The following is a 12,367-nucleotide window of genomic DNA, read 5'->3' on the forward strand; positions in this document are numbered from 1 at the left end:
CACTGACTGGGCCGACGCGTAACAGTTTCACATCACAAACGATGAAACAGGCCCGTGTCTTTGAGAAAACGCAACGGCGCTTTCGTTGCCTTTCGGAATCGGGATGGGCAGTGTGCCATGGTCCCAATACTTTCTCGAGGCGGAATCCATTAAACGCCAATTGGAAATTCCGCCGGTGGCAAGTGTTATCTCTTCGTCCACTTCCATTTCTTGACATTTACCTTATAATTGATTTTGGTACATCCCCTATACTTCTCGTGGCATCGTTGTCTGTCAGTTGTCGTTAATGCCACGCCTAACAAGAAAAACAATCCCTTGTATTTACACTTGCTTCCTTAATCGGGAATGAGCCTAACAAGAAAAACGATCCCTTGTATTTACACTTGCTTCCTTAATCGGGAATGAGCCTAACAAGAAAAACGATCCCTTGTATTTACACTTGCTTCCTTAATCGGGAATGAGCCTAACAAGAAAAACGATCCCTTGTGTTTACACATGTTTTCTTAATCGGGAATGAGCCTAACAAGAAAAACGATTCCTTGTATTTACACTTGCTTCCTTAATCGGGAATGAGTCTAACAAGAAAAACGGTCCCTTGTATTTACACTTGCTTCCTTAATTGGGAATGAGCCTAACAAGCAAAACGATCCCTTGTATTTACACTTGCTTCCTTAATCGGGAATGAGCCTAACAAGAAAAACGATCCCTTGTATTTACACTTGCTTCCTTAATCGGGAATGAGCCTGACAAGAAAAACGATCCCTTGTATTTACACTTGCTTCCTCAATCGGGAATAAGGCACTCACGCTGCACCAGGTGTTCCGGCTTCCGATGCCGCTCTCGCTGCTCACGGAGGCCCCCGCTCCGGGTGCGCTGGGCACCATGCCGTTCGCCGAAGAGGACGACGCGGACGACGTCTTGGACTCGCCGAACGACGGCGGCAACGACTGCACGCTGCGGTCGCTCGCCTTGCTCGTGCTCCGCACGGGCAGCGGCGGCCTGGACGTGAGCAGCGGACCGTTGACGTGGCTGCCGGCCGCGGTGACCGTGGACGCCGTTGTCGGACAGCCCGCGGTGTTCGAGTCCAGGCTGTCGTCGTGGTCGTGCAGCGACGGCGTCGCCGAGGACGACGACCGGTTGCGAAGCGACACCGTCTCGGAGGACAGCGACGGCAGAGGGGTGCTGCAGTCGGTCGGGCGTCCTTCTTCGGCCGAGTCCAGTGCGGCCGCGGAACGCAAGGTCGATAGGCCGCTGTCTACGGAGAAACATAGAAGGCAACGGAACGATGAGGATATCGGAACTGCGCACAGAAGGTCAAGGGGGCAGCCCTTACACCCCCCACCCACTTTAATCACCTATTAGGGAGGAAGGGTGGGGTGCGACGACTATCCTGCACCATGCCATTGCTCTCTCGGAGCTGTCTCGTCATTTGATGTGGTGCAGGGTTATGGCGAATCATGCTTTTTGTTTTACTCTAATGCCGGCCAAGAACCTCCGGTGCTGCATTACGAGAACTGTATACCCACCATTGCCCCTTCGAAGCTCGTGACCAATGAAAGGTCGTCGTGAGGAACACGTCATCGCTTTATTTTCATTTTCGTATTCATTGCGAAGCTTGTGTTCTGTCGGACTCGACGAAAGGGTAGGCCGGGGTGGCGGTAAAGCTTGCCCTCACCCCTATTTAAGAACTCTGAACTAGTCTATGTGGATGAAGAAGAACCAACCACTAGGCTATTTGGCAGTTCTTGAACATCTCCAAAAGAACTCAAGAACGAGATGGACCACGAAAGCACAGGAAGCAACACAGCGTTGTCATCGTGGTCTGTCCTCACCATCTTCAGCGCTGCCATTATTGACCTTCTGTGCTGTGCTGTATCCTGTTTCTCCCCTGAAACTCGTGTCACTGTGATGTTTTGAAGGTGCTCAGCCACGATGGACCGTGACAATGGTATTGCGAAAAAAAAAATTGGCGAACAAGCGCCGTGTTTTCTCTCTCTCTCCCTCTCTCTCTCTCTTTCGAGCATCACAAAAACTACAAGCAGGAAAAAATCACGCCTGCAATAAAAGGCATGCCACCCACTCCGTTAACGCTAAACCCATTATTAACGCTAAAACCAAACACGCTAAATACCATTATTCATGTCCTTCTTTCGGCAACATAGGGGCACAGTAGCCATAGTGCGCGACTCACTTTAAATATATATCCCCTTCCTTCTTACCTATATATCGCTACAATATTCACTTCGTCAATCCATTCTCTCGTAGTGCAAGTCGAACCGCGCACTTGTCGACAAACGCGCTGCCCCAGTTCCTTTGCATTTCATCGTTCCAAGGTCTCAACATGCCGGCGCTACGCTGCGCGCGTGCTACGTCACTCAAACAGAGCAGCAGGTTAAGTACAGGCCTTGAGGTGGTGGGAGGGGGATGCGCGGGTCAAAAAAAGGGGGGGGGGAGGGGGGTGCGCGGGCCAAGTGCCGCGAGTGCGGAAGCTACTACTACATCGGCGGCAGAGTTCTCGCAGGAGGGCCAGGCCAAACCACGATGACGAATCGTGACCATCACCACTACACGGCGTCAGTGACAAGCAGCCAGCGACCATTTCTCAAAACGCACGCAAATCACCGCAGGGGAGGGGGGGGGGGGCGAATGACGCTTCCTGCAAACCACAGGGAATGGGCCGCGGGCCCGGGGTCGAAAATCGAGGAAGAAATGAAAAAAGAAAGCGATAAGGACGGTGCCTGCTGCTGTCCTAGACACAGACTGCGCATTTCTAGCGGGGAGAGAAGAGCGGTTGCATCGGAATCACGCGCACTGTGAAGGGCGCGGAAACCCAACTGTTTCTACTTGGCGAGAGAGAGAGAGAGAGAAGTGACAGGTGTGCGGGGCCAGCTATAGTTAGCGAGCGCGCTCCTTACCTGCTTCTTCGGCAATCGTGGCCGTTGCGGCAGCTGGAGGCTGCAAGTGGCCTCCCGCCATCATGGCGACCGTTTCGTCTCCGTTCTCCTTGGGCTGCAGCAGCTGCGGCTGCTGCTGCCGCTGCTCCAGCGGGTCGTCTCGCACGTCGCGGTGGTTGAGGTCCACGAGGCCCGCCTCTTCCTCGCTTTCGATGCGGTCCAGGACCGGGTGCTGGTCCATGGACGGCGGCCGGGTCGACCAGATGGCCGACGCTCGTTCCTCCTCCTCGGGATCGAACAGCGGCCTCCGGTCACCGAGAGGTCTACAGCGCCAGGTCGTCAATGAGCGACGAATTGTATGGAAGAGAGAGAGGGAAAGAAAGGGAGCAAAATTGCGTTGGGGTGGATAGACGTTAACACAACAGAACTGAAATGATACGAGTGCAGACAGGACGAACGCAATCCATGTCTGTTTAACTATTTACTCCTCTGTAGATTGACAGCAAACCTGGCGCAACCTAGTTAATCCCCCGTTCTTTCCCTTTGTCTGAAATAAAACTGCGCAGGGAATGGAACAAAAATAGAAGCAGGTAGGACGAGCGCAGTCCATGTCTACTGCACTCGTCATATATGATTCTATTTGTGTTCCATTCCCTGCGAAGATTTATTTCAGGCAAAGGGAGAAGGGAAAATTAATGGGGTTGCACCAGGCTTGCTGCCAATCTGCAGAGGACTATGTAGAAGAACACAGAGAAGGAAAGGGAAGAAGGCAGAACAACTGATATGTCGGAACGCAGAACTACCAGTGCAAGGCACTGTAATCTCAAAGCGCACAACTCAGGGAGGAGCCTCCATGGTTGATTGGGCAGACCTCTTGCCTATATTTCAATTTAAACTTAGAAACAAAGAAGATGGGAAAGAAAGATGAACTGGCGCCTGTGCACACACAGCAATTAGTGGCAACGCACTGTGATGTGGACGAAGTTTCAATGTACATAAACGACACTGTCAAAAGATTAACGCATTCAAATTTTCCACGCAACAATGTTTCAATTCATACACAAGACAAGTCTTAGAGTACATATACAATACGTACATGCACCACGAATTAGGCAAAAAGGGGTAAGTTTTAATCGCAATGAAAAAAAATTCTTCCGGCATGAATTGTGCGCTGGACATCTGTGTGCCTATTCATGTAGTATTTGAATTTTAATAAGGGCCTAATCTCAGCGGCCAAGCAACACAAGTTGCTAGCGCAAGCGCTTATTCTTGCAGACGTCAATAAAGGTGTCAATTCATGCTACCAAATAAATTACGGGTTCGACATGGATTACCTTGTCTTTAAATCAACGTTATTTTCATTGTTCTTCAAGTAGAGCTAAAAAATTAACGAAGAGGGAGAGCCACAATGCAGCGTTATTCCTCAGTAGCCCACTACTGTCTTCATCTACGCTAGCAAGCAAACTGGTTGACTACCAATTTATCCTTAGTGTATTACAAATAGCTCAGGCACTACATTACCGATGATTTCATAAGAGCATTCGAAACATAAATCAATGCTCATCTAATAGCTCTAACACTCCGCACACTTCAAGGTTTCATTTTTGCGATTGCACTTTGAAAGACTTGCCATCCTGGCGCATAAGCCAGCAACGAAAACGTAGTTTCATTACGTTTTTACTCCAGCGTAGACTCGCGCACAGTAGATCAAAAAAAAAAAACAAGTCAAACGATTCCGTAGAGCTACTCAATGCAGCAGCTGTTTTACAGGTGCTCGAATAAGAAAGCCTACTTGGAACAGATCGCGGGTAGCTGTATTCGAGATTTTTTCTGGCATTCAATTCAATTCAATTTTTATTTTCCAGTTTTTACATGCTGGGTGGTTCCGTTGGGTTAAAAGCTACATAATTAGCTTGACGAGACCCAACGACCAGACTATACTATATTATACGACAATTATACAGGGCAGTAACGACAATTAGTTCCATGCAGTGGTGAGCAAACCAAAAAGTGAAACAATTTAAAAACATTATCATAATTACATATACATAGCGTTTAAATATATTTCCAGCACAACAACTGCACTAGAGGACAGGTGAAAATAAAATACATTTAAACCTGCAAGCGAAGAACACCACTGGAACCGTGCCAACACACAGTGAGTAAAAACGCACACTGATTCTTTAGCACATAAATAATTGCGGAAGATGCTCACTACGGAATACGGACGTGGGTGTTTATATCCAAACAATTGAATTCATGCTATCGATAGAGGTTCCTACACAATTGCAAGGTCCAGCATACAGACCCAACGTTTCGGCAAATCATGTTTGTTTGGCTTATGTTTCTTTTTTTTTTGGGGGGGGGGGGGGGGGGGTAGGCGTAAGTTTACCTAGAGCTAAATACAATCCTGCGCTTACCCTCACTTTCGCTTTCCCTTCGTTCGCTCGTGCATATTACGGGTGTACAATGACTATCTGTATGCATCTAATATATCTTCTTTTTTTTTTTTTGCATCTGGAACTCTTATTTATTTATTTTTGGTCCCGCAACTATAGCCTTTCGCTAAGGGTACAATTAGTTTCAACATTTTCGTGTTTTACACTGGCAAATAAAGAATTGAATCGAACTGAATTGAAAGTCGCGCTCACTGCTTGTCATTCCCTTGGCGCTCATTAAGCTACACATGTTTCACGTAAGAAGACCCATCGATCCCAGTATTGGAACGTTCTTTGGGCCGTGTTCTGTGTGACCATCTTGCTGCGTATATAGTATACTCGGACGGTGATGCAGTCACTACTTTTTCTTTCTGTTTTTATTTTTGTGAACTGCCCCAAACTCTTCCTCTTCCCTTCCATTCTTTCATAACCCCTTTTCTCCTTCCCAAGCACGGGGTAGCAAACCGAAGCTTTCATCGGGTTAACCTCCCTGGCTCTCTCTCTCTGTCTTCATGTGCCATACTTCAACTATTCCTCGTGTCTTCTGTGTACTTATCGCGTATAACATAACTATTCCATACGGGTCTTAAATATTTGCCATAAATTTACGATATAATTGTGTGGAAACATACGGAGTGATCAAAGTTTCTGGTGGAACGGTTAAGCTTATGTTAAGTTAGGTTAGGTTAGGATAAGCTATATACGTGAGGTCAGGTCCGAGGAGATCAAGAAAAAAATATTCCTATCGCAATGTAAACTATCCGGTATCAATTCATGTAAGCTGACTCCTTTAGACAGTACCAGCAATCCATATACGCTACCCCGCCCCCAGTACCTTTCCAACAAAATAGTTGTACTTCCGGCAAAATACAAACGTCAGCGTGATTGCAGTTAGCTGTCTTGAACGGCGAAGTTCCACAAGTTTCCCTCAAGTAATTACCGAACCTTAATCACTCGTCAGGAAAAGCAACAGCGTCAAAAGTGCGCAGCTTTGTCTCCATTTGTTATGTGCTGTTAGAAACAACAGCCCGATTTGGCTGCTGGCGATCTGGCGCTGCTCTTTCTTCTCTCCTGCTCCTCCCGTTTCACGAAATGTTTTTTTTTTTTCGGCTCAGATCGTCTGCATTGAATAAGCTACGACTCACCCAAAGACAAGTCCATTCGCAACATCCAAGCCTTTGCCCTACCTTCCACCTTGATCTTCTAAATCGCTTACGCGACATACTACATACGAACTGCTAAACATTCGGGGGAAAACAATAATGAAGTAGGCCAGTTCGCGCTTAGAAAAAGTGGGTATCGATTCAGAGTACTAGATACTCCACTATGGGAGTGCATAAAGCCGTCCACGAAGAACACAAACATTCCACGACCGGAGAATGGCGTATTTGTGTGTTTAGAACAAATTTTTTCAACGAGTCCGAGTACTTGGTACTCTACTATGGGAGCACAAAGCCGTCCCGTAGGCCTCACACATGATGAGGCCCTGTGGACGAAAACTTCAGGATACCCTCACTGAAAGAATTGTTCGGCCAACCGTCGCTGAGGCACATATATGATTGACTTTAAAGAAAACAAATTTCGTCACACCGACACTCTTTTGTGGCTAAATCCATCCAAGTCGCCACCTCCACTTCAAGGTTTGTTTCACGAGCATTTATGAGGCGCAAGAGTCGAGATGGTTCGCCACGTCAAGGTTTATGTAGCGCACGAATGGCCGAAAAGACATTGTTTTAAGCTACACAGCCGCTTCAGTTTGCGTGAAACGAGTTTCCGAAATTCTGCTGGTCTTGAAAGTGATACGACTCCATAATTAATAAGTGTTCTAAGCTCACATATTAGTAGCTTCAACTACAGTTTGAATGGCTTTTTCTCCAAAGGGAAAAAAATATTGCTTTCACGTCAACCCTTACTACGGGACATAAAAAATTCAAGAGGCTCAGTTGCTCGAACTATAATCCTAATCAATTAATTAATTATTTTAAAACGTATGTGTCGACATCTGTTATACTTGTTGAATTTGAATTTTGTGTCCCCTCATTCAAAAGCAGAATGAAATTTGTATCCTCTGTTCCATTTCACCTGAGCAAATGAATGGGTGGAGGGACCTTAGTCAGGCAGAGGTAATCTGCCTTTAGTCACTTCAACCTAGGCAATCATTGTTTTTGTCTGAATAAACAGCGAATGAATGAATTGCTTGGGTTTAACGTCCCAAAACCAGCGTACGATTACGAGAGACGCCGTATAGTAGAGGGCGCCGTCAATTTCGACGACCTGTGGTTCTCTAATGAGACCTAAATTTAGGTACACGGGCTTGAAGCATTTCCGCCTACATCTAGAATGCAGCCGCAATGGGCGAGACTCGATCTAGCGAACTTCCGATCAGCACTCGAGTAGTGTAACCCTTAAACCATCGTGACGAGCTTTAGGCTACATAATAATCAGCTATATACCAACACGTGGTGAAGTTTAGGATGGTTTAAAGACGCACTGACACCAAACTTTTCAGTCCTATTTAGTTTTTTTTTTTTTGCGTCACATGTAACGCCTAGGCCCTTAAGAGCCTACAAAATGCACTAGAAAGCGCGAGCGTACTCTGAAAAGTAATTAGTGTGTTTTGAAATACGGTTTCACTTTCCACTGTAACCTGACGTCACAACACAGACCGTGACATGCTAACGCAAGATACCGATCCGTTCGCAAGGTCGCTCAGCTCCGTGGCTCAGTCGTAGATGCACAGAGTGTCACACTGAGTCATCTGGAACCTGACGTCATTACAGATAGTCGTACTGGTACGAGAAGTAGCCTGTCGCCTGACTTCACGACCGTGGCGATGCCAGCAGCCGCGCCAATCAAAAATTAACTGTATTGTATAACTAAAATATTTCATTACACTTACTTAGCTTCCCATGTTTGCTCAGAGCAGTCTCTGTGTGTAGTAGATTAGTATGGTGGCGTCAGCCCAGCTTCGAAAACTGGCGTATGTACCCATTTAACCCATAACATCTAGTAGGTTTGGGCTAGTTATTATTGGTTCATAAAAGTAGAATACTCTTGGGCGCAGATTGAACGCGGACGCCTGAACACGAAAGGCGCCGACCTTCCAACTAGTTTTATTCCACAGTTTTATTCCAATGCTGTAGGCTCGTGTGCTGATATCTGGGTGCACGTTAAAGAAGCCCAGGTGGTCGAAATTTCCGTAGCCATTCACTACGGCATTTCGCATAATCATATGATGGTTTTGGGACGTTAAACCCACATATCAATCAATTATTCAACGGCGGAAAGACAATCGCATCGCACGAGCCAAATACTTGAATTTTTTGTTCACAGGCAAGAAACCGCAATGCTGCTCATAAAACCAATCTCTTTATCGTGAAGATATAGGGACGTCTTGCTGACGCAGTAATCATTCCTTCGCTGCACGTAATACGTTTCTATTACTTCTCTCTTGGCCTTTTTTAATACTTCATATAGTTAGGTTATAGGCAAAGCGAAAGAGAAAACGGAGAGAGAAGAAACAAAGGCGTCTTATTTAAGTCAAGGGGGCGAAGTCTGCGTCAGCACGGCTTCCTTTAGGATAGAGATTCGTTTCATGAGCAACACGCTACGGTTGCTTGGCTGTTGAGAAGAACTGAGATGCGCGCGCACTCATCCTGCATGCCGTTGGCTTGTGCTATCTTTTCAATGTGGAATACAGGTTGTTGGAATTTCAGCACCCACCCTGTTGATTTGTGTTACGTCTCCTCGTTCAATTTGCGCCAATATGATCACCAGTTATGAATAAACAGCATCCTTTCATAAAAATTCCTATGGCAGATTTGGAGCACTTCCGGCAGTTTTGCACTCCTTGCCATTGAGTGAAAGCCACACATTGTCAGCAATGAACGACCAAACAGTGTAAAAAAAACTGCTACAAAGGCTGTTTTAGACTTTATCAGAAGCACTGGACCAGACACTAGACTGTAGGGTACTATGCTGAGTGGCTACTGTACATACGCACCACCTCTGCTTGTCCCCGTCATCACCCTTCATCTCTCTTTTCTTCCCCTTTCCCTTATGCCCTGTTTAGAGTAGCAGGCTAGAGCGAACTAGCTCAGGCCGACCTTTCTGCCTTCTAATAAATTCTCACACCCCTACTGCACTCCTTGCGAAGCGAGTCTGCATATTCGAGGGTGCCGCCCGTATGTTTCGTCGGCAGATCCGGAGCAGCCCCGCCGCTCCACGGAGCAGCTCCATCTCTACCCCCGGGAAAAGTGGCGGATTCGACCGGAAGTCGCACGCGTCCGAAAGTCGAGTGCGCAGAGCATGGCGTACCACGTGACCAATGGCTGCTCTGCCGCGAGCAAGCCATTCTTCCCGCGTGTGCGCGTGAAGGTTAGAAACGGTCTCATATTTATTTATTTATTTATTTATTTATTTATTTATTTATTTATTTATTTATTTATTTATAGCTAGAGAGTACTCTGGCACTACGACTTGCGAGGAAATCATAAGCATGTTAATAAAGCGATTACCCTTTCAAAAATGCGAGGATATAAGCGCTGCCAATATCTACTTGAGCGTTAACCGAACAGTATACATATGCACGCAATGAGCATCAGGTGCCCGATACCAAGTGCTTGCTTGGGAAGCACTCTTGTGAACTCCTTCGTGTTCGATACATGCGGTGCTCTCCTGTTTGAGCTTTCAAATGCACGAATATCTAACGCAGAGATGGTAGCACCTACACTGCGCTGTGCCTCAATCGATTAGAATACTCTATCTGAATCATTATGTAGTAACCATCACCGACCACACTCGTTTTAAGAAAGCCCTTTTAAGAATAAACTTGAAGTAGTGAGTTGTACCGACGGGTACATACTTAGAGGTGTTGATTGGCTGTAGATTGTACTCTTTGTGTATTCACTTCTTTTGTCTGTTAATAAGGTGTACTCTTTTTGTATAATATTTACTGTTTTGTAGTATCGTTATCTCCACCGTAATGTGTTTAATCCAGTATTTATTTTTCTGTTGAACTGTATTTCATTCACTCCCTTCTGCAATGTACAAATGTACCCCAAGAGCCTCACAAATAAATAAAAAAACTGCAACAATAATCAAAGCGCAATTGTTAGGATTAAGAAGCAGCATTTTCAATGTCCATCGTCAAGCGAAAGAATTCGAGAGCCCAGCGTCCCGTAAGAAATTCGACGATGATTCATCGCAAAATTTGACTGGGGCTGCGCTTATCTTTAACAGCTTAGCTGTTTAATCTAGCCGTACTTTGTGTGGGCGGCACATTACAAAACTATCATCATCATCATAAACGGAGATGGATACATGTGCCGCGGTAGGACATTGTCAATATGATCCCGCTGAGGTCAGACGAACCGCCTGCAATTAATCACTAGTAATCGATCTAGCTGCACTAAATAAAGGACTTTCCATGCATCAAGAGACGCAATAAAATGCTGCTCATGCATTTATCTTTGATTCACGGAAAGAAGAACCACCGAACGTTACTTTCCGGCCCTGCCACCTAGCGGGGCTCGGTTGAACCAAATCCCGTCTGCCATCTCGGAGCCAATGTAAGGAAATTGATCAATGGCCATTGTTGATGCTGTGGCTCTGATGCTTTCGTTTTGCCATTAGCAGTACCAGCGGTCACGCAGTAAAGCCGGGCAACGTTGCGCCCGGCAACAGTGACGTGAGACGGTCCGCTTCTTGAGGCGGGTGATTTGAAGTGCGCTAACCCGATGCGGACCACCAAAACATGATTTCATTTCAAAATAAGCACTTCCTTGGCCCCAAAGTAGCAGCAGTACGATGTTTCTTGACCGCTATTACAGCAATCAACGTCGACCTAATTGTTGCCTTTAGTGTCCCTTTAAATCACTCATTAAATCACTCATTTTCAGTCCAAGCTTAAAGTGTCCCTTTAAATCACTCATTTTCTGTCCAAGCTTATGTACCGCGGGTGGATGTATTTAAGTTTTCGTTTCTGGTGCGATCTGTTGTTGACTGGAATGCGCTTCCTCCCGAGGTACTTACAGGATGTAGATCCTCACAGGATTTTCAACGACGGCTGGACTTGTTTTTTGCCTAACATTGTTTGTGTATTGTTCACCTGTTCACCTCCCACCCCTGCTACAGCCCGCAAGGGCTAGCAGTATTGTAAATAAATAAATAAATAAATAAATAAAAATAAATGCAACTACTCACCACTGGCCCACTTAAAGTGAGGAATGCAAGAGCTATAATCCAAAAAACGGCAGCGAAGCGACGGCGGTGTGCCCAAGACCCCCGAGTACGTATAACAAAGGAATACTAGGCAGCGGGTAAGGCCACGGCGACTCCGAAAAGAACCCCGAAACGACGCAGAGCATCTAAATAGGGACAATATACTAAAACAGGAACCAGGAAGGCCTAGGCCAACAAGAGCCTGCCCGTAGATCAATGATAGGTGCGAACGAGCTCCGGAGAGAGTTTCTCTATAGTGTTTGGACACCTTTGTCATATCCGTGTCTGTTCGAGGTTCGACTCGAATCACTCTGCGCCGAGAATCAACGCAAGTATGTGCTGTACTTATTGTGTATTCATTACTTTCTTGACGTGAACAGTGAAAATTTGTTGTGTTTATTGTTTTGCATTTTATATATATTTTTTCTTTTAATCAGACAACATATTGTATGTATGAAGTATGAATTTGTGGTGTTTTTTTTCTCTTTTGTCTGGTACCTGCGTTATTATGAAATAATTTTCTATGTCGCTCCTTGTGTTCACTATGAGTGTATGAAACACTCACCCCAAGCAATTTTTATGCGTTTTATTGTTTCAACTATGTCCTCTTGTAACTGCCCACCTGCTTGGACCTAAGGTTTGCATTATGTAATAAATAAGTAAATAAATAAATAAATACACAACCCAAAGAATAGCCTAGCTAAGGCCTATCAGTTCAAAATAAGTACAATATAGAAAACAGGAACCAGTAAGGCCTAAGGCAACAACGACGTGGCCTTAGTTACGAACGAGTTGCAGAGAGAGTTTCTTTCT

General features: G+C 45.8%; 1 protein-coding gene across 2 annotated transcripts in view; it reads right to left on the reverse strand.

Annotated features, from left to right (window-relative positions):
• Nucleotides 1–12,367, reverse strand: part of LOC119180601 (uncharacterized) — a 70,318-nt gene that overhangs the window by 14,089 nt on the left and 43,862 nt on the right. For both annotated transcript variants that reach the window (XM_075875115.1, XM_075875116.1), the window contains exons 9-10: nucleotides 2,916–3,217; nucleotides 807–1,255 (exon numbers count right to left, since the gene is read on the reverse strand). In XM_075875115.1, the coding sequence (XP_075731230.1) occupies nucleotides 807–1,255; nucleotides 2,916–3,217 (751 nt within the window). The remainder of the gene's footprint in view (nucleotides 1–806; nucleotides 1,256–2,915; nucleotides 3,218–12,367) is intronic.

This window comes from Rhipicephalus microplus, chromosome 10 (genome assembly GCF_043290135.1).
Source record: "Rhipicephalus microplus isolate Deutch F79 chromosome 10, USDA_Rmic, whole genome shotgun sequence".
Classification (NCBI taxonomy): domain Eukaryota; kingdom Metazoa; phylum Arthropoda; class Arachnida; order Ixodida; family Ixodidae; genus Rhipicephalus; species Rhipicephalus microplus.